At 39.7% G+C, this 22,099-nt stretch overlaps 1 protein-coding gene across 1 annotated transcript in view; it reads right to left on the reverse strand.

The window, feature by feature from the left end:
• FYB1 (FYN binding protein 1) overlaps nucleotides 1–22,099 on the reverse strand; it is a gene marked incomplete at its 3' end in the record, with an annotated part of 42,851 nt that overhangs the window by 9,856 nt on the left and 10,896 nt on the right. Inside the window, exons 2-10 of the mRNA XM_082013034.1 lie at nucleotides 14,522–14,702; nucleotides 12,745–12,794; nucleotides 11,591–11,610; nucleotides 10,757–10,803; nucleotides 9,207–9,324; nucleotides 7,385–7,541; nucleotides 5,033–5,177; nucleotides 2,160–2,188; nucleotides 301–370 (exon numbers count right to left, since the gene is read on the reverse strand). Of these exons, the coding sequence (XP_081869160.1) occupies nucleotides 301–370; nucleotides 2,160–2,188; nucleotides 5,033–5,177; nucleotides 7,385–7,541; nucleotides 9,207–9,324; nucleotides 10,757–10,803; nucleotides 11,591–11,610; nucleotides 12,745–12,794; nucleotides 14,522–14,702 (817 nt within the window). The remainder of the gene's footprint in view (nucleotides 1–300; nucleotides 371–2,159; nucleotides 2,189–5,032; nucleotides 5,178–7,384; nucleotides 7,542–9,206; nucleotides 9,325–10,756; nucleotides 10,804–11,590; nucleotides 11,611–12,744; nucleotides 12,795–14,521; nucleotides 14,703–22,099) is intronic.

Consider the following 22,099-nt stretch of genomic DNA (forward strand, 5'->3'; position numbering starts at 1 on the left):
TACAGCTTTCATGTTGTTACTCAGCTAACTAGCATTTTGGTTATTTTCAATTCAGAGCTATTGTGTCTAGTTGGGGATTTGGGAATTTTCACAACTGCAGCTCCTTTTGCTGACATCACAAAAACTAATTACAGAACAATACTTCTCCAAAAGACCAAAGAACCCTGATTTTTAGCTTCACAAATCCATCCTGATGTATACCCACTTGCTGATCATCCTAATACTTGCTAATTATTATGCCTAATTCAAAAATCCTAAAAACTGAAACGAAAACACTCTGTTAATGACATAAAAACTTACTTAGTTACAGCATCTTCATCATCAATGCCGTCATAAATTTCTTGATCAGAAGGAGGAGATGGGAACATGTCTTTAACAGATCAAACAGTGAATTAATGCATTTATATTTAATGCTGCTGAATAGGGTATTCATTCCTAGCCTCTTAAGTACGTCAGATGTGTGTGCAGTTTTTGCAATATCCTTGAAAATGGAATCTTTCTGTAAACAAGCACAGTCTATTTATCAAAACAGTGATTTAGACTTATCCTAGCTGGGAACACCATCCACAGCATTTAAATGTGGCACTGTCAATCACAGGAGCATGACTACTAAAACAAATGCATTTACACTGTATTCAATGAAATTCTAAATGGCTGATTTTTACCCAGTCATTATGATGACTGATGACTTTTAAATTTTCCTGTGTGACTCGACTAATGATTGAACATGTCAGACCAACACTCTCAGCAAGTGACATCTTGTGTTCATTCAGAGAAGCCAGAGGCAAATGCAATGTAAGCTCCCCATCTCGGTCTCAGTTTTGACCTTTGAGCCCCACCTCTTCCACTGCAGGGTTAGCTCAGTTTCCATATCCAGTTCTAGCCACTGGTCAGAGTAATCACTGAAATCTGTACTTAGCTGGCAGCAGCTTCATTTAGCACTGCCAGCAGATGCTTCTGCCATGACTAGCATCTAAACTCTAAGCTGAGAAGATGAGCTGTGCTCTTGTGATAACAGAGAATGCTACATAAACATATGTGCTACCAAAGGGGAAACTGTTTGAATGTGTGTTCTTGACAGTGTGAAACTGCTGCAGCCATACTGGTTAGGACTCCAGAGTATCACTGAAACTGAGGTTCCCCTTAAGTCTGTCCGCTTTAATTGGTGGTTTTACTGCGTATTTCAGAACTGGATTTCTCCTGCACAAAACCTCTTGTTCATGTTAATATTTTGTCAATTATACCTGTGATGTTTTGCCCAGAAAGCCAACCGTATCCTGGCTGCGTCCAAAGCAGCGTGGCCAGCAGGTCAAGGGAGGGGATTCTGCCCCTCTGCTTTGCTCTGCTGAGACCCCACCTGGGGTCCTGCATCCAGCTCTGGAGCCCTCAGCACAGGAAAGACATGGACCTATAGGACCAGGTCCAGAGGAGGCCACAACAATGATCAGAGGGATAGAACACCTCTGCTGCGCGGACAGACTGAGAGAGTTGTGGTTGTTCAGTTTGCAGAAGAGAAGGCTCCAGGGGGACCTTATTGCAGCCTTCCAGTACTTAAAGGGGGCTTATAAGAAAGATGGGGACAGACTTTTTAGCAAGGCCTGTAGCGATAGGACAAGGCATAATGGTTTTAAACTAAAAGAGGGTAGATTTAGACTAGACATAACGAATAAACTTTTGACGGTGAGGGTGGTGAAACACTGGCATAGGTTGCCCAGCGCGGTGGTAGATGCCCCATCCCTGGAAACATTCCATGTCAGGTTGGACAGGGCTCTGAGCAACCTGATCTAGTTGAAGATGTCCCTGCTCACTACAGGGGGGTTGGACAAGATGACCTCTGAAGGTCCCTTCCAACCCAAACTATTCTATGATTCTGTGGTTCTATAATTCTATGATTTACCTTCACACATAACACAGAAAAAATTGTCATCTTCTGGCATGCTTCTGATTCACAGTATTTGAAGACAAAACTGTCTCACTTAAGTTCCCATAGGTGGAAAGAAAGTTAATTTGGCCACTATACTTCCTTATTTGATGCCTGTTAGCTAACATGTAGGGTGTTTATGGAGAATTAATGCATTATTTGGAAGCTGCAGAGGTCTGGATTTGAAGGTAAGCAGTACACAGAAACAACTCCCCCCAAAAGTATATGTAGAACTTACTTCCAGCTCCACTTCCACCACAACTCTGACTGGAAAAGCAAACAAGAAACATTTTAGACAAAACCAGTCATCCTTCGGAAAAAGAAAACACCATGATCACCCATCACTTTTGTAGTTATTAGTTCTAAACCTTTTGGCTTTGGCACTTCTCCACATTGCCAGCTGAGCACTACAAATTCTGCATGGGAAACTCAAGCACATGCTTGTGTCTTCTATATGGGCAACAGCTAAAGGTGCCAGTTCTTTTTTCCTCTGTGTGTTTACCACACCTACACCGATTTCTCGCAGTCAAATAGTAGTTGCATTTTCACTAATGCTTAAGAAAATGTGTCATCTAATTCATTAATGAACTAGCTCTTAGATGAGGAGAGATTAGTTCTTAGTAGTATCAGGTAAAGCAGGAAAACTATTCTGGTGTGGGTTTTTTTTTCCCTTGGAAATAATTAATTACAAATCAGGAAAGAAGATTTTAAAATATCATTCATGGTATTTCTAACGGGATTAAAAGAGAGAGTTATCAATGATATCTTTAGTTAATGTAAAATAAAGATGGTATTTTATATGTAAAGCTGTGAAGCAAATTCTCTATTTGCATAAATCAATGCAGATATTTCAAGCCAATGGAGGTGCGCATATGAGTAGAACATTTGGTTCTAATTGTTAGCAACTGTTAGCAACTTCTGATAAAGTCATTTTCAAGGAAATGCAAATTGACGTCTACAGCTATAATGATTTACTATATTTAGAATATATTTTATATTCCTGATGATATCTTTAAAGTACAAAATATGGATAATAGGATAATTCACATTGGTAAGCATCTCAGGAGATCATGTTGTCAAACTCGATGGGAATAAAAATATAACCCAACCGAACACTAGAGAGTGCATCCACACCCTTTAGATTTATCCTTTATGTGGGGATTTTCTTGACATGAAATGGTAAACAAATGATTTTATTGCTTAACTAGCTTTCATTGGGTGGTACTTTAAACCTCCAACTGCATGTTTCTAACATTTAAAGGATTCCATATTAGCCCACTGTTCTAACAGTAATTGAAAAAACCTAATAGGTTCACAGTAGCTGAGATTATTTCCAGGTCAGAGCCTTACTTAAACTTATATATCAAAACAAGATATTTGTTAAACTCTTGCACCAAGAAATCCTGAAATACAACAGCCGTAGCCATTTATTAATTTTGGAATATTATCAATACTACTGATAATGAGATAATACTATTTGATCAAGAGGTTTTTTTTAGTATGGCATTCTTTCAGTGGTTTCGAAACATGTTGATGTATGTCAGACCTTCCAACAGTTCACGCTCATGAACTGAACAGAATGCTGTTAATCACTAGAGAAGATAGAAATGTCAAAATACAGCTCAAAGGATTTAACAAATCTGAGCCATTCATTCATCCTTTCAAGTTCCTTACACTGTTATTTTAGCATGCAACAGTATAAGTATTCTTGTTTGCTTTTGAATTCAATAAATTTTCTAAATTCCTTGCATTGAGGTGGTTAATTGTAATACTTGCCATAGTGAAAAGGATTGTCCAAAAATACTTCTGCAATAAAGTACCTAATGCTCAGATTATATAAAACCTAGAACAACTAAAGCAACTCTTCTGGCTAGGTTACGATGCTATGAGGCCAATGTGCAGGGAGGAAAACTGATACTGAGCAACCTGGAAAAATATCAGATGCAAAACTATATTGGTCACTTAAAGAATGCCAGCCTGAAGGCAGATCTTTCCAAGCACTGTTTCTGGAGCTCATGGGGGTGTTCTAGCAGCTGAGGATCAGCTGCACCCAGCAGCCAGCCAGCTGTGGTCCCTTTATTCCAGCCAGGGCTCTAAGTTAGGGTGCTGGGAAGCAGTGAAAGCCAGTATAATGGCTGAGTGTTTCAAGGTGGTTGTCCTACACATTGAAATCCTCTATACCCATATGCAGATTTCTTATCTGGATGCTGGGATATGTGTTTCTGCACATCGGGACATGTAATGGAGAATGAGCACTGGTTTGTTGCATCACATACCAGAAGCAGACTTTTATGTGAGGTTGGGTAACAGAGGTACCACTGTCATGTTGGGTGACGTGACAGCTTTGACTCTTGTCACAAGATCACTAGGATATTTTCCTGCCAGCAAGTTTGATACCCTGCTGGAGATGGCACTTCTCTAACTGCACATCTATTTGACGTGGAAAATGTGGCACACTGAAGTAAAGTTAACACCGCACTGCACTGCAAAAACATGTAAGAGTCTGCCATAGAGGAGAAGCTTCTGATGAAGTAAACAATAGCTCATAACCATCTCATGGGATCTTATAGGCCTTATTTTCAGGACTAAACACATTAGCCATGCTCTCTTCTGAAGGGCCATCCTAGTCATGCTTCCAAAAGTCTCTTCTCTTCAAAAGGAAAGAGGTAGTAAGACTCATAGTTTGAGAGCAATGAGCACAATCAGGAGTTCCCCAGTGCAGTGACTGTTTCCATTGTTTTAGAGTCTTTTATTCTTGCGTGTTAGAAAAGGCAGTATCGGACTTCAAAAGACAGAACAAGAAAAGAGAGGGAGGGAAGAGAATTGCACTTCCTGCAAGTGATTTGTAATCATGCATGTTTTGCATTTTTTTCTCCTTTGGACTGCAATACTGTAGGTCCTCTTCCAATTGCCTGGAGTATGAGTGCTTAGAGATGCTGGATTCCAGAATCCATTCTTGTTCTGACTACTTCAGTTTGAATAGCTCAGTTACATGTTTCTGATATAAATGTCTGTTCTTTTGTGACAAGTCTGCTTTGTTGTTGTAAAACCTTCCGTCTAGCCTGACTGGGGTGAATCATTGGTTCTTTCTCATGCGTTCCTTATACATACCTGCTAATACTCTCCTGCTCTCCAACATCATCGTATACTTCTTGGTCACTCTCTGGATGTTTCACAGCAGTTCTGGCAGACGGTTGTTGCTTTCTTCTTAAAGAATCATAATCAATCTCCACCATGGTTGTTTTAATGTATCCATCTAAATGAATGAAACCATATAATTAGGCAGAGATAGTTTTATAGCTCATGGTAAAGGGATGAGTTTAACAGAAGGTTCAGAATCTGTGACTGAATTGTTTTGTATGATCCTTGAAAACTTTTAAAGAAATGTCTCATTCCAAGCAGCATCAGCTTGAGTCTCCATCTGTCTACACAAATACAAATCTCAGGTCTGTCTCAGGTGTCCCCCAAACTCTCCTCAGCTGGTGTCAAGTTAGCTTCATCTTTATTTGCTTCTCAGTTACAGCAAAACAATTTTCTCTGCAGACTCCAGGAATCATGGGGCAAGCTTCTTTTCTCAGCTCACATTCGGACCGCTACAGTGTCATGGCATATGTTATAGCAGTCCATGACATAAAGATTCTGACAGATCATTAGGAGGGAGAGACACTTTCTTTGCATTGATTTTGCTTCAGGTTGGTAGACATGTTGCAGCTGCATTGCAATCCTCTTGTCCCTGGATCTTCACTAAAAAGATCTGGTTATAGCCCTGGGTGCAATGGCTCAGGAGAAACTTAGAGCAGAGCAGTTGTCCTGAGATTGGGAACTATGTCTCTACTGAGGGGAATTTTAGACAGGCATACCGCCTGTACAGAAGAGGGCACAATTTTCTCAAAGGTGAAAAATACTCATGCATTTCATGAAAATGGAAAATCCCCCACTCTGCTGCTTCCGAGTGAGCCCAGTTTTTTGTGTGCTTCCCCTCAAATCTGCAACACATTGATTTTTCTCTTTTATTTAAATGATCAGAACTGATTACCTCTGTTGCTTGGTCTTCTTCACAGACCATTACTGGCCTGTGAACATTGAAGGCTGAAGCACTGTTGAAATAAATTGAGCTGTACCATTGACACTTGTCATTGAGAAGTCTCGTACAGCTTGCAGTTTTGCTGAGGCAAGAATTGGTTTGTGAGAAGTAAATTAATTAAGGGTAAATTAACTAATTGACCTTACATGCTCAGGAAAATGCCCTTCTCCCAGCCCTCACCAAAATTTGCTTTCCTATGTACAAAATGATCCATGCAAAAGACTTACTTACAAAACTTCAGAGTATGAAAGAATAGCTGATATTGGAACTTGCCTCTTGAGATCATCTTGGCCAATCCCCCTGCCCAAGCAGAATCCACTAGAGCAGGTTTCCCAGGACTGTGTTCCATCAGGTTTTGAAGATCTCCACGGATGGAAACTCCACAACCTCTCTGGGCAACCTGTTTCCTTGCTTGGTCACCCTCACAGTAAAAAACTCTTTCCTGATGTTCAGACAGAATTTCATGTGTTTCAGTCTGGGCCTGTTGCTTCTTACACTGTCACTGGGCACCACTGGAAAGAGCATGGCTCCATCTCCTTTACACCCTCCCATCAGATATTTATGAAAAATTCTAAGATCCCCTCATGGGCCTTCCCTTCACCAGTCTGAACAGTCCCAGCTCTCTCAGTCTCCCTCCATATGAGACATGCTCCAGTACCTTAATCTTTTGACATCCAGTACTACAAAGTGCTCAGCTGGTATTGTCCAATTCTACATGTGTATACTCTCTTACTGAACTTATTGTCATTTTAGTCTACTTAAAAATCAAGCAAGTGCTTTTAATAATTTTCATTGATTTTATGGATCAGTCTTTAATGTCTTTGCTATAACCCAAGAGCCAGATCATCAACCCCTTATCATATTCATAGATCCACTGATGATATTTATACAATCAGAGAAACATCTTGGACTTCAGACAAAATAAAATCTAGAAATCAATTAGAAACTTTCCATAGGAATAGGAACAAGACAAACACTTAAAACAGGACCTTATGTTCTCTGCTTCTATTTTAGGAACACCCATGTTATTTTTAATACACAGACATGAAAAAATGCGATCCTTATTACTTGCATGGAGCCAAGTTATGATGCTATTTGAAGGCTGACGTGGAATTACCTCTCATTGTCCCATGAAGATCCCAACGTATTGTTCCTAACTTATTCTAGTGCCTGTAGATGTTACATTACGTTGTACAATAACTTCCTACTATGAACTAAGCCTTGCATTCCAGCTAAGGACAGGAGGGTGAGTTGTGGTAATTATTTACTTCGGTGGCCAGTGACTCAGCCTTGGTAAGGCTACTCCTTGGTATAATGCTCATATGTTTGCTGCCCTAGAGTGAAAACATTCAGGAGCATGGTGAAGAAACAGAACTCACAACATCCTTTTATCCTGCCCAGCCACTTTCCTTCTGGGTTGTCTGTGAGGCGAATGATTTCAATCTCATCCCCCTGCTTGATATTCAGATCATTCTTCCCTCCCTTGTGGTCAACACAAGCTCGTGCCTGGTGAAGGACTTGTATGGGTCCCGTTAACTGCAGAGAAGCAGCAACAAAAGACATCACAGATGTGGAAAATATTGAGTTCTTTCCCAAACATTCAGACAAAAGAGAAACTGTAATTATGATTATTCATTTCATTGACATTTAAAGTAGTCTAGGCAAATAAACAGAAAGGCATCACTCCTGTCCTCAACTACCCAGTTTAACTTCATAATCAGGCATGGAAAGAGAGCGCAATAGCATAGCAGTAGAGCAGCTGAAGGAGTGACTGGCAAAATCACAGAAATACAAAGACTAAAACCAACATGCTAACCTATGGAGCCTTTCACAGGTTCACAAAACAAAATTTAGTTCCAGTGGGCAGCTCCATGTAGTTCCAGCAGAACTACTCATATGAGTAAATGTTCATTAACATAAATAAGTCTACCACAATGTTCTGTGTTTACAATTCTGCTCTATAAATGATCCTACAAGTACTCACAAGAGATGATCACACTGTTTACTGGACTTCAGGATTCTCTTTGTGAGCTCTTTGGTACACGTTATGGAGAAACCACATTAGAATTTAGTACCTATGGCTTTAAGGTATATGTGATCATGCAGAGGCATACTGCTGTTGACAATTATAGACTAGGCCAGAAATATCTTTCCTATATAGGTGGCAAAGAACTGGGAAAGAAAATATCCACTAAAATATATTAGTTTGCATTTAAGAATAATAACATATTTCAATGGCAGCAAGAGAGCACTGCAGTCTGAAAGCATTCAGTGCACTAATGTCTACACTTCACAGGAGTAACCTGAAAAATAGACTTGGGGCCTGACAAACGTGAGCTAACACACTATTATTAACTCTTAGTATTTTCCTATAATATTTGCTTCTCAACTCATGTCAGTCTCTCCACTGCAGACCAAGGCCATGATGTGGGAGAATCACCATGGCTTTACTGTGTACAGAGCATAATAGGTGGAGAAACAATGCTGCCCACTATGTACAATGACACTGAAAGATGAACAGTGGAGCATTGTGAACAGGCATTAGTTAGCAGAAAATGACTGGCAGATTTGTGAACTGTGCTAGCATGCTGACAAGCAGCTATATAGAAATGGTATAAACCAGAAAGAACTGTCTCATCATTTAGGCCCTAGGCTTTGACAGTGACTGTAGCTCCCCTACATGTGCCCTATTCCCTTCCTCCCCATTTAGGCTGGAAATCCCTTTAGGTCCCTTTAGACCAAGGCAAGGCCAATGTCTTACAATCTAATGTTGAAATCTCTTCAGGGCTGGATACTGCTGTATCTGACTCCAGTGAAGCAAACACTAAGTATATGGGATCCAGTTCCCACTTTTATTAAGGACTTTTGCTGCTATTCTAGTAACATAAATGTTTTTCAAACAGAAAAGTGAAAGGAAAAGTTTTTAAGGCTTTTTTAGATAGAGAGAATGTGAGAAGGAAATTTAACAAAAACTATACAGGCGCTGAAAAAATGACTTTGCCCTCAGTACAGAGCCTGAAGTCAAGCATATGCCAAACATAAAAGGGTTGTTTAAACCATTATTCAGAATTTATCCAGGTACTTGAACTACCTACCGTAACAAATAGTTTTGTAGCCAGCTGAAAAGTGTATTTTGAACTCAACAATGCTAAATAATGCTTCTTAGATGTCTTTGGCCAGATTACAAAACAAAAAGCTTACTTTGAACTTCTTCCTTATTTCTTGCTCTTTCTTTTCTTTTTCCTTTTGTTCTTTCTTTTCTTGGTCCATTCTTCTCTTTTCTTCCTTGCCCTGCTTCTTCTCTTTTCCCCTTGATGACCTGAAAGAGCATTGCTGGGACTGAATGTAGCAGTGATGCAAATCTCACTAGAGCTTTCTTACCCGAGGTTAACAAAGAACTACATGTGATAGAAAAAGACTTCTCCCAGTGAAATCAAAGCAACAGATTCTAAACCCTAGTGTGGCTGCAACAGATAGAGTAAGCAGCCCTTTCTCTTTTATTACATATATAATTTAAAGTGGCTGTCCTCAAGAGGACAATATGCCTGAAAATGTTATCTGGAGGTAAGAAACTGTCTCTGCATGTGTATGTCCAAATATCTCTGAGCTAATTTTGGCAAGCAATCTTGGAAGCTGGTAGCAGTGTAGGTGTTGTGGCACTGGCTGCAGCTGTTAAATATTTACCCAGGCCATCACTGGTTGATGCAGCCTGAACTGAAGCCTGAGCTACCACTGGACCGAGGTTTTAAACCTAATTGCAACCTATTCCAGCAGTCTGCACAAACAACAGTCTTCTGCACTTCATCATAAATGTGCCTACCATGCCAGGATACATTGCCTGCTGTGCTTCATGTACTGGAGGGTACCGACATCTGGTCCCTAGGGTGTAATTAGGACTATAGCTACAGCTCTGCTGTTTGCTGCAAGTTTGGATGGAAGAAATATGCTTTACAAACCCTATAGAACTGAGTGAGGCTCCCTCCTCTTTGTTTTTTGGTACTTTTGCTAAACTGATATGCTCAAATTATATTTAAAAAAAAAACTGAATGAAGATCACCTGTTTTGGTTATATAGTTTCAAAATTACCTATTTTCAAAGGGAATTAAACAATACGTTTTTGCTGAAAGTCATTCTACATCTGAAAAAAAAGTATTTTTGTGTAGGAACTTTACACTGTTACTTATTCCAAGGGAAGTAGAACTTTTTTTTGGATAGTTTCTTTAGAACTATCATACAGCGAATCCCATACGTTTAGACATTAGCAGGGCAAGAGACTCCTCATAAAGGGCTAAATGGCAGCAGAAGGAGCAGAGCTCATATTCTGGCTCTGTAGCTATGCTGGGGGACTCAGACCATGAGAACTTTGAATCCAGCCTCTCACAGGTGTTCTAAGTACATTAGAAAACAAGAAGACACAATCACAACAAAAGATCTATCTGGGACCATAGTACCTAGGGGCTGAGCTTATTTTTCCTCCCAGGATGTAATTCCAGACAGTGATTCAGACATGTTCCTTAGATCAGAAATCAGATTTCTGTTATATCGATCACAGTAACCACATGATTTCATTGCAGGAGATTCTCCAGACCAGGTCCTGTGAACAACCTGACTTTATCTAGGTGAAATGAATGAACATGATAATGCTTGGCAGGGACTGCAGTAGAATCGTACTTTTGTGCCAGATGAAGTGTCTTTGTTCACAAGCTTTTAGTAATAAAGATACAATAGGTTATAGAGTTTAAAATTACTACCTCATGTCATTTATGTCTTCATACATCTCTCCATCACTTTCTGGGCCCTATAAGAAAAATTCAGCTTTCAATAGCCTAAATATATTTGGAAAGACATGAAGAAAATAGACCTGCTGCGTAAGCCTCATACAAATGATATAAAAACATTTACAGCAAAATGTAAATACAAATTAATTTAATCTTCCCAAAACAAGTTACTACATTATTCAAACCCACTATTATTTTTTCTGACTTTGTTTTAACAATACCACAACTATAAAGTCCTGGATGGTTACAATCACACTAGCACAATTTGCTTTATCCAAAGTGGATATTTTAATTGCAATGTTAGTCCTGGAAAGCCTTTATGTGTGTTGATGATTGCACTGCCGTGATGAAGGTGCCAGGGTTAGCAGTAGTTAAACTGGAACGCTAGGGATCCAAATGAGACTCAAATTAGGGTCCCAGAGACAATTTTAGTTCTAATACAGGGAGGTGCTTAAAGACACTGATACAAACGTGTGCATAACTGAAACAAGTGGTTTATTACTGCAATAGAATGGGCCCCTTGTTTCTGGAAAATTTCAGTGAAATGAAAAGTCAGTGGAAATAGAAGGGGTGGTTTTGATTTTTTTAAAAATAATTTTGATGTCTAGCCAGCTTTGACAATTAGTTCCAGTTTGCTCTGCTTACCCAGTTTTATTTCTGTCCTTCACAATAAGTAAGTGCTTTTGCAATTTACTGTCAATATACTGGATTAATTCTGCAATTAATTTGCTAATGCATTGAAATATTTTATTAAATTTGTAAGTCTGTGCTAAAAAGGATAGGTTTATCATGGAGGATAACACTTACCCCCTCTGTATTTCCATGACCTAAATGAAAAAAAAATAAAATCAGGGTATTTGTTTTTTTACTGCACAGAAAATAATTCATTCTAGCGTTAACTATTTACAAACTGCTAACAATACCAGTGATATTAACTAGAAATATGTGCAAGCTCCTGGCTTCTAATGAGGGTATGAATGCAAAAATCTGAATTTTCGAGGTTGCTTTTGTAGTACACTGTAAACTAGAAATATGTATAAAATAGCATATTTCACCATGTATTTTTAAAAGTGTGAAATTTGTTTTAAATTAGACAACATTAGTTGTGACATTGATGAACTTACCTATGCTATTTGTTTACAAAAATGACTGTTTATACACGAAAGTAATTGTTAAAAACCTAGTAAATCTAAGCAGACCTCAAAGAACTCGCTTGCAGCAGCCCAACACTGAATAAGGAGGCCAAAGGCCCTTTTGCTAAGCCAGCTTCCACCCTGAGCTGCCGGAAAAGAAACTCTGTGAATCTCCTGCCTCCTCCTTACTCTGCAGGTAGACTTTTACCTGCTCTTTAAGTAAGTGAAGAGCTTGGGCTCAGTGTCAGTTCCACAGCACACATTGCTGTATGGCGGGGATGGCTAGCACACCAAACCATGCATACTTGTGCCTGGCGCAGACCAAGTCCTCCCGAGGAGAGATCAGAAGGCAGACTGAAATTCTTTGTGTCACAATCTGCTTCTCTGGCTGCTCCTGGTACAACATAGCGACTCACTGCCTCTTATTGAAGGCAGACCACAAAGCAACATTAAAAGCACAGTCAACAATTTTTTTTTAAATCAAGTATAAAACAATGCCTGCTTCACCAGAGCATACAACTTCAACTCTGAAAGAGCAGCATTCATTTTGGTTCAGATTTGAAAATCTGGTAATTTATGATTCCAGCATATTTCTAACCAAAAAAGGCGGGGAGAGGAGAGATATTTAAAGCAGTTCCTGAGAGTCTGTCAGATTAATCATAAAACAGTTAGTGTTATGAGACAACTGTCTTCACCCATAAAACTGCAGAACCAGCATAATTAGTTACACAAGTCACTCATGAATGCAATATGCTTTTGCTTATCTTATAAATACAATATGCTTACAGCTTCACATAACTGCCGTTAGTTAAAATGTATGCATCTTACCCTGTGAAACAAATTCAATATCATCATAATTTTCTTCATTGTCTTGACTTCTGTAAATACGAAAGTGGACATGTTAAACCTTTGAAAATTGCATTTTCATTCACCATTGTTCTGGTGCTTTTTCCAGCTATTTTATACAATCGCTGGAGAGTCTGTTGAGCCCTATATGCTACTTAAGCACCCATGAAATTCCCTAAATTGTTCTTCCTGACTGAGACTTGGTTTTTCATATGAGGACACCTTAATCCTGACTATAAAAGGAGAAAATGAGCCAAAGACGCTCAGATACGATGGAGATGAGTGTGGTGTGAAAAATATAATAGGCAGACAGGCTGGCTGAACGGAAAGAATCTGTTGGGCTTTTTAACCATCTTTGCAGGTGCAGCCTTCTTACACAATGCATAAACAGAATACCAGACTTTTGCTCGATGTTAAATATAGCTCCAAGACTTGCCCATTGATTTACAGGGCTGAAAGTCTAAACAAGGGACAAAAGAAACAGTGATATAAGGTTAGGCCAGGTAAAAGGTCTCTGATGTTAGATTTAAAAAGGCTGTCAAACAGAGAAGCAAGAAACTGAGAATGTAACTAACAACATCATCAGGGACTTTTAACTTTGCAATACCTTGTAACAGTGGAAAGAAAACTAAGGCTGACAGTCACCATCAAAGACGTGTAATCAAAGAAAGGACTTGAAAGCAGAATGTGATGTTTTAAAATTGGCTTGAGGGAGAAAGCACCGAGACGGGGTGAAAGAAAACGTGTCGGTGCCCAGGCGCGCGTTGTCAGCAGAGGGCAGAGCCAGCGGGCCCACCGGGCCGGGAGCGCAGAGGGGCAGCCTGGAGGTAGATCTGGCGTCCCTGCGGGCGAGGCGAGCCCCCGGGCGCCCCCCAGAGAGGGCGGGCGGGAGCTGCCGCCGGCGCCCGGCGCTCCGGCCGCCCGCTGGGGCGGTGGCCGCGGCTTCCCGGGCGCCCCCGGCGGGGCCGGGGGACGTTTCCCGTAGCCGCGCTGGGCGATGTTGTCACACGGTGCGTGCCAAAAGGCGGCACGCGTGCTGACGCACACCTCTCGAACGCCTCATCTGTTCTCCCTGTCTGCCGCTGGCTGCTATTTGTAGTAGCTGCTGGCCGCAGAGCCTGCTCCTTGCTCAGCCTCAGCCCGTCAGTTCCGGAACTAGACCGAAGTGCTCTTTACTCTTCGTCGCTGTGAGGTTGCCCGTGTGTACGCTGCCCTTCGAAGAAGGATGAAGAAGGCAGCCCCATATGTGACAGAGGCCTCCCCGTTTTGCTGCACATCAGGCCACAGCGCGGCTCCTGGCGCAGCTTCACGACCAGCGCCGAGCCCAGTACCGCCGGCTGGTGGAGCTGCTTCCTGGGGTATCGACTGGGAGACCTGGCCCTCCTGGCCCTCTGCCCCCAGGAAAATGCAGGGGGAAAACTTCAGTTATTGATACAACTGCTTTTGTACCAGTGTATGAAGTCTTTGAACCCTCCAGGTGTAAAAAAACCCAGCGGGTGTCTGTTCCCTCCCCCCAACCAACAGGGACGAAAAAAGTGTTAGAGATAAGATAATTTAGGGAAACAACTGAATAGATGGAGGGTTCAAGCTAATAAAAACTAATCAAACAGGCCAGCGACAGGATAGGAAGGTAAGTGGTGTAGGACCTCACTCCCCCAGAAACCTGGGTCATCTGCAGTCTTAATCTGCTGCTGCATGAGCAAAGTAATAGGCAGAAAAAGGGGAGAAAATTAAGACCTTGGGGTTTATGTTCACTTACATTGTTTCAGAGCTGGGCTTGATGTTTCTGGGAGGCAGGCTGGGAGCTGCTGGGGTCTGCAGGGATGGGTGAGAAGCTGGTGGAGGAGGTGGCAACTGCATAGTAGCGTGTGGTGGTGGTGCAGGTGGGGAAAGCGCTGCTGAGGGAGGTGCTATCTGTTTCAAACCTTCACTTTTAGGGCCTGGAAAAAAGCAGAACAGATTGAATTTGGCAAGCAAACAGTTGAGGAAGGAACCTCATTGTTTACATGAAGTATTAGGATAAAGAACCACTACTGCACATACCACAGAGCAAATACATTTTGTTGAACCTGCTTCTTAGGTATATTTTCTGCCTTATCTTACTAGAGTGGTGAGACTCTGCCTAGAAGAACGTAATGCCTATAGAAGGCCTTGAAAATATCTTTGCAAAGATACAAACAACACAAAACCATCATTTCATCCAGTATATAAGCTCTTGTGCTTTAAAACTAAATCACCATTTAATTCTACAGTTCCCTTGAAAAGACCAGCTCCAGAGTTTCACATGAGCACTGATGCAGTCTTGCTGAAGTTTTCCTTGTTCAGAGACAGAATTTCAAGGGAATGGTTGAGAGATTAAGAGATAATTTGGCATTGATTAAGAGGTGTACAGGTCTCTGTACATCTTCAAATATGTTTGTAATATAAATTGTAAAAGGCTGGACTTAATTTTCTAGCAATCCCATACTGGAAAAGTGGCAGTTTGAGAAGCTGCACAAAAGTTACACCCTCAAGAAACAGGTGCAGCCTTAAAAACAAGATAAAGCAGTGCACCAGGCAGAGAAGCCATAATTACATGAGCGGGCTGGTGTGTGTGTGCGCCACACTGAATTCATGCTTTGTGTACAAGCCACAGCCAAACCATAGTAGCCATTGCTGTGAGAGTTTGCATTGAGAGAAGTTATTCAACATAACCAAATGAAATCACTGTTTGAACGCCATGATGTTAAACCTAGAATTTTGTTTCAAGAATCATGAGTGGATTAAAAGCTACCCTGAAATAATTGTCCCCAGCTGTATGGAGGGAAGTCCAACAAAATCTAAGGAAGAGGAAAGCAGAAGGAAAAAGTAAATTCACAGTTCAGTTAAAACGAATTACAATTGAAAAGAACACCCTTCTGGAGATTTTCTTCAAGTTCACACTTGTATAGTGGAGGTTAAAACCTTGTCAAGAAAAACAAACTTTCACCATGTTGGAAAAAAGTGGCTTAAACACAGAACAATGGCAAATATTTGGTAATGCTTAATATCGTGACTGAAAGTTAGAAAAACTACTGGAAGAGCTTTCCCTAGATCCTTGGGAGTCTGAAATTCTGTCCTTGGGATAGACAGAAGAAGGGAAATAGATAACTATTAGAAGGACCTCTCATGTGTCAGATGGAAATCAAAGCAAAATTATTAAGCTTTGACAGTTTTTCTTCTTACTTACAAAGAACTCAAAAATTTCTGGATAAACTGGTCTTCATGGCTGCTTGGAGCAACTTGTTAATGTACACGTCAACAACAGTACCTTTGAAACCTGTTAAGGTTCTCCACTACTTAAACAGCAAGGTACTAAAAGTCCCAACACTGCTGATGATACGGGTAAATTCTTTGGTGTTGTCATTAAGGAACATTCATCTTGCAAAAGCAGACCCTTACAATTTAAGATAAGCCAAGATTAAAGTTGTACAGTACCACATATCTTTTTATTCACATATCTTTTTATCATTTTATTCAAAAGTATGGCCCAGAAGTCAAGTGAAACAATTATTTCACTTAGTACTGAGAAGGCTACATCAGGTTTAATGTGTGCCAGCTGGAGAGAGCCTGAAGGAGAAGAGTGAGAATGATTAGAGGTCTATAAAACATGAATTCCTGGAGGTACTGAACAAATGGTGGTTGCTTAGGGAAATGTGCTAAGACTGAGGTAGAACAGAATGGATACCTAAGTCTCTAGCAAAGAAGAAGGAATTTTTTTTTTCCCTTCATTTCCATGGTGGAGAAGGCAAGAAGTAATGTGTTTAAAGGCCAGCAGCATTTATGAGGAGGCACTTTCTAAAAGTGAAGATGTAATTTCCATGGCTTGAGGTCCACAGTGAAGAAGTGTGATAAATTTATGGCATGAATAAGTTCTAGTACAGTTGTTTCTACCCTACACATAGGGATGGACCAAAAAACTTCTTTGCATGCCTTACAATTCAATGATGACATCCTCTCTGTTTGTTGTCCTGTATTTTACAAGACATCACATTTAAGATACTTGCCCCTATATTGTGCCCAACAACTAGAGATCTACTAAAATACCGTTTTGGCTAAAACTTGTCTTTCAGAAAGATATCCCACTTGTTTGAAGATGAGGGAAAGAATGTACCACTACAGAGTTTGTTTGGTTAAGTTCACTCACTGTTAAAATCTGCATCTTATTGTTTTCCAAGTTCATCAGGCTTCAGGTTCTATTACTTTTATTTCTACCTTTGCTTACTAGATCAAAAACCTTTTATTAACCACTGTTTTCTACTCATATGGTATTAATACCACTGTACTTAACAAATATCTCAGATTTCTTTTTGATAACTTTGAAGACCGAGCCTTTTTAATTTCATCTCAAGGCATTCTTTTTTGCATCTAGCGATTAATTTGTAGTTATTTCTGTAATCTCTCCAACTTCTCCAGCATTGTAAAAAATCTGGCACTGGAATTCTACACAACATGCACTTGTCTGCCACATGCAGTGATGAAAATGACAAGTCATTCTTCATCTGGGCATAGCTCTACTGATTGCATCCAGGGGGTTTCAGTGTTTTCTCCAATTAGCATCCCTTCTCCTGTTTTCTAAGTGCAGACACTGAATATCAACCTAAGGCACATTAGCAAAAAATTATTTTATTCAAAAATTTCATAAATATATGAAGATTCCTTAAGAATAAAACTTCAAGAATTTAGAGTTAGAGCTGACAATCGTTATGCATTAGACTTTCCTGTCACATCATTGTCCTTACTCAACTGTAGAGTTGTTTATGATGTCTAGATTTTTTTCCCAAGCTATTACACTACCTTGTTTCACAGATATGGTTGAAGTTTCTTCACTCTACACATATGTTTGCATTTGAGTAAAGACAAACTTTGTTTACATGAACCAAGATGACACATGATTGTGCTCTTGTTGTATCTGAGTCTGACTGTTTCTTTGCATTTAACTCTTCACAGTCTTTATTCATCCACAGACTTTATCACCTATAATCTCTTATTGTTCTGAAGTCCCTGATAAAGGTGAATAGCACTGACAATCTAAGCATGTATCTGCAGTTGAATTCTTTTAAGCAGATTCTAAACAAAGAAAGAAGCCAGAAATATTTTTTTCATTAAAGCCATGTTAATTCATATTAATTATACTTTCAAGTTTTTGTGTTTTAATAGGGAATCCTATATCAGTTTTTCTGTGGTTATATTTATGTCACCCTAATACAGTATTGTGTATATGCACAACATACATACATGCATTATGTCATCGTACAGCGTTACTTCATTGTGATAGTTTGTAGGACTAAGGTAAAAATTCTGCCCAATCTCTGTGCATTAATACTTCTTTTATCAGATGTCTCTTGAGAGCCGAATCCAGGCAATAGGAAACTGAGCCGGGAAAGGATGCCACATGCATTTTAGATTAAGTGCTTATTTTTAAGTATAAGGGCTAACCAACCTGTCCCTTTTAATTTATGCCCATTGCTGGAATCTAACAATAACTACATGATCATCATATTAATGGAAACACTGCTTTTTTATTCTCTAGCTATTAGAACTGACTCTTCCCTGCCTTTAGAGTTGTAATTACCTACACTTAGGACTGAGGCTGATGTGGGTATAAAATGCTTTAATTCTAATACTGAAAATAATGGGATGAGTTAGTTTGGAAGGTGACACTCAGTATGAAAAAGCTGTTATAATAAAGCCTGCAGAGCCAAGGGTATTGTAATGTTTCAGTAGTGTTTAATTTCCTATTTTAATGGATCATTTCATTTTGACTTCAGTTCCATCTTTTTGTATCCCTGAGACACTTGGTACTCGCAGGACATGGAAAGGCTCTGCACAGTTAGTGGAACTGAAGTCAGCTCTGGACACTCAGAACAAGAAATCAAATTGAAACTACATCTTGGCTTCACGTGTACCCAAAGCACCCTCATGACAGGAAACAATGTTAAGGACCATCACTGTGTGGTAGCGTTGACCACTAACACCTCAGTCTCCGAATAGCCTCTTCTCTCTTCTTGGGACTTTCAGCTTTTTCACATGCTGGGCTGCACTGAAGAAACAGATGCAGAAACTGAAGCACTTCACAAAGAAATGAAAGAAGACATGAAAAAGGAATGAGTTCCTCAAAACCTGTGCAGCTGTGTAGCAGCTAAGAGAAACTTGCCATAGAAAGTACCAAATATCCAAAGTATATTATATGTACATAATATCCAAAGTACATTATATTGTATGAAAGTACCAAATATTACGCTGCTGATTGTGGTACTAAACTTCTTTAATCATGCTCAGAGCTTCAGCATTTCTAGCAGAACCGCCCACAGAACACGTCAAACATTTCTTCTTCTTGGGGAACCTTCTCAGACAACTTCCATACATGCAGTGATCAAAAGGTCACCTACATTCTTGGAGAATGTTTATTTATCAGGAAGTTCAGGACACTGAAATTGTCTTGATGGAAAATTTGTCACTTTGTCCCTTGCCATTCCTAGCTTGTGAAAGGGAAATACTGATATCTCTTTGGTAGCTAACATAACATCCAGAGAAAGATCCCATCTTTTCATCATGTCCAGATATTCTGTGTCTAACAGCCTCAGGAGATATCAACTTGCATATAACAGTACTCTATAATTTGCATGCCTTTCCTCTGTGAAGTTGGAAACTACTAAAAAACCTAAAATAAGTCCAGCTTTTTGGAACCCTATGTACTCTATGTAGTCAAAAGCAACTTTCAAGGTAGGATGAGAAAAAAGATCCATTCTTGCCTTGCTAAAATCTTCAGTGCTGTCCTGAGATGCTGTATTACTCTGTCCTGAGACGATAATACTAGAAATATGTGGCAAACTGAAGGGAAAGCCCAGCAGTGCCTGGAGTTTTTATTGGAGTAACACATACGACAAGCAGTACTTGGTGGGATATGAATCTTTGGGAACCAGTACTTTGGCCAGGGCCAGTTCTCCCAAGTCTTTTTCAAAATCATAAAATAAATTGAACTCATGTGCAATGGTGATATGGGCTCCAGTACTGACAAAGCTGAAATGACATGTCTCTCTCCCTCCCTAAATACCAGGGTATCTCACTGCTTGGATGAGAAATTGGCACATAGATGAAGAACAGTATCTAATTATCAACCTGAGCAGAACTGAAGCAGACAAAGAAAAAAAAAACCCAAAACGTTTTTAGCACTCACACCTGCAGTTCAACATCCATTGGTTGAAGATACAAACCCTGATGATTGCTTCAACCTGTATTACAATAGGATGTTATTACTTGGCACAAAGCTTTTAACTGGAAACAATGACAAATAATAATTTTGATAATCTCTCTTGTAGTAGGAAACTATCTCATCTTGGCAGAGGGCAGCCTGGCTTCAGTTATACATATTTTTCTCACACCTTCTCTGGATTGCAGCAATAATGTATACCAGCTCTTAAAGTCAGTAGTATTGCATCTTACCAGCAACACACTCTCTTGCAAATCCATTAGCCTGTGTCCTGTAGCCTCTACACAGTCCAGACTTTAACTGCAGAGGCTTAACTCTTAATTATGTTTAAGGTATCAGGCTGTAGCATCTAAGCCATCCATTGCCTCAACCCAGAAATTTCTGGTTCAAGATTGCATGCTAAACAAAACTGGAATGGAACAGCAATGTATCCCACACTACCTTCCATTTCAAATTCACTCTGATCGCACCTGGTTCACCATAAATACATACCAATAGACATATGTAAGAAAATCCCTTCCATAATAAGGCACATACATGGAAAAAACTGTTTCTTCACTTCATATCCTAAAAAGCAGACCATCCCCCTCTTTATTTGGCGTAGAGAATGGCCTTTGGCAAGACATTATTCCCTTTGACCCCTGATGCAGTGAGCAACTGATAATGTGCTGACCCCTTCTGCTTTTATTAATGTAAAGAAAATCTGACAATGATCAGCTACTGCAAGGAGACTTCAAATATTCTGCAGGAAAAAAATGCCTAGAATTTAAAATTTCTTAATTAATTTATTTAGTTTTTATTAAAAAAGGACTTCAGGATTCTTCAAGCAGTTACATGGTCAAAAGATTTGCATACTTGTATAAAAAAGTATTAAAAAAGCATACTTTATAAAACAAAATGCTTTTGAGCTACTCTGCAAATGTAACATTGGTTTTCAGTTTTACTGCAAAACACTTCACCATTTCTACGTGCACGATCTGGGAAGCCCTCTGGGTTTTACAGAGGGTTTGCTAAGAACTTGCAACAACATTTGCAGCAGCTGATCACACACTTCCTACTTTATTCATAATGTGCAGAGAGCTGTTCTCTGCTCCGCTTCCCTAACCTGCATATTCATTTAGATACAGACCATGGTTTCATGTTGCACAATTAATGCTGCTTTGGAGCTGCTCAAAGCAAGCAGGTAAACTTAACACTACTGAAGCTCAGTGCTTTTGATTATGCTATTGTCAGACATTCTGTAACAACAGAGACACAAAGATTGTGGGAGACACTCCTCACACCTTGAAAACAAAGACCACAGAAAGTTTTTGATTATTGCCCTCCTTCCATCCAGACCACACTTTAAGAAATGCCTGGGTACAATCTTTTCGTCATTTTCTTTTCTTTTATTCTCCTCATGTCTCCTGATTCTACTTGCAGTTAGGCGGTAAAGCTGCTTTTTCAGCTTTGTACACCTCCAAAAAAGGGGACAATTTTGGAGAAAGGGAAAAGGGGAAAATGCAGACCTAATACAGGTCTCCATTCATTTTAAGTCTACTTTGCTGATTGTTGCTTATACATCATGAAAAACATGATCAGACCAAATGGAGAATTTGTCCTTTTTTAAGCAATACTTCTCATCAATCTCATTTCCAGATCAGATGCACAGACTACCTCTCATTTCCAGATCAGATGCACAGACTACCTCAACGGTATATAACACGTAACAGCTATTTAATGCCTTATATTCTCAAAACGACATAGAGATGATGTATTAAGTCTCAGACGACATAGCTGGTGGAGGGCTTTTCCCATTCTACGTGAGAATGTAGAGACAAGCACATTAAGCATAAACAACACCTGAAAATGTGCATCTAAAGCTATATTTAATGTTCACAGCTGGAAAATATTAAAGATATTAATATTAACTTAATTAAATAATAATATTACATGCATGTAATCTTACTCCCAAAAGAAAACCCACAGGTTTCATCTGAAGTACTTCGGTATGTAAAAGCTCACAGCACTGAGACTTATGGTGACTAAATACGAGGTTAGATACTCAGAATGCTTTGCCTGGGCAGTGCTGACTGGCATAAGAAAGGTGATTTCAAACTACAGGTA

The sequence above is a fragment of the Phaethon aethereus genome, assembly GCF_964289735.1.
Source record: "Phaethon aethereus genome assembly, chromosome: Z".
Classification (NCBI taxonomy): domain Eukaryota; kingdom Metazoa; phylum Chordata; class Aves; order Phaethontiformes; family Phaethontidae; genus Phaethon; species Phaethon aethereus.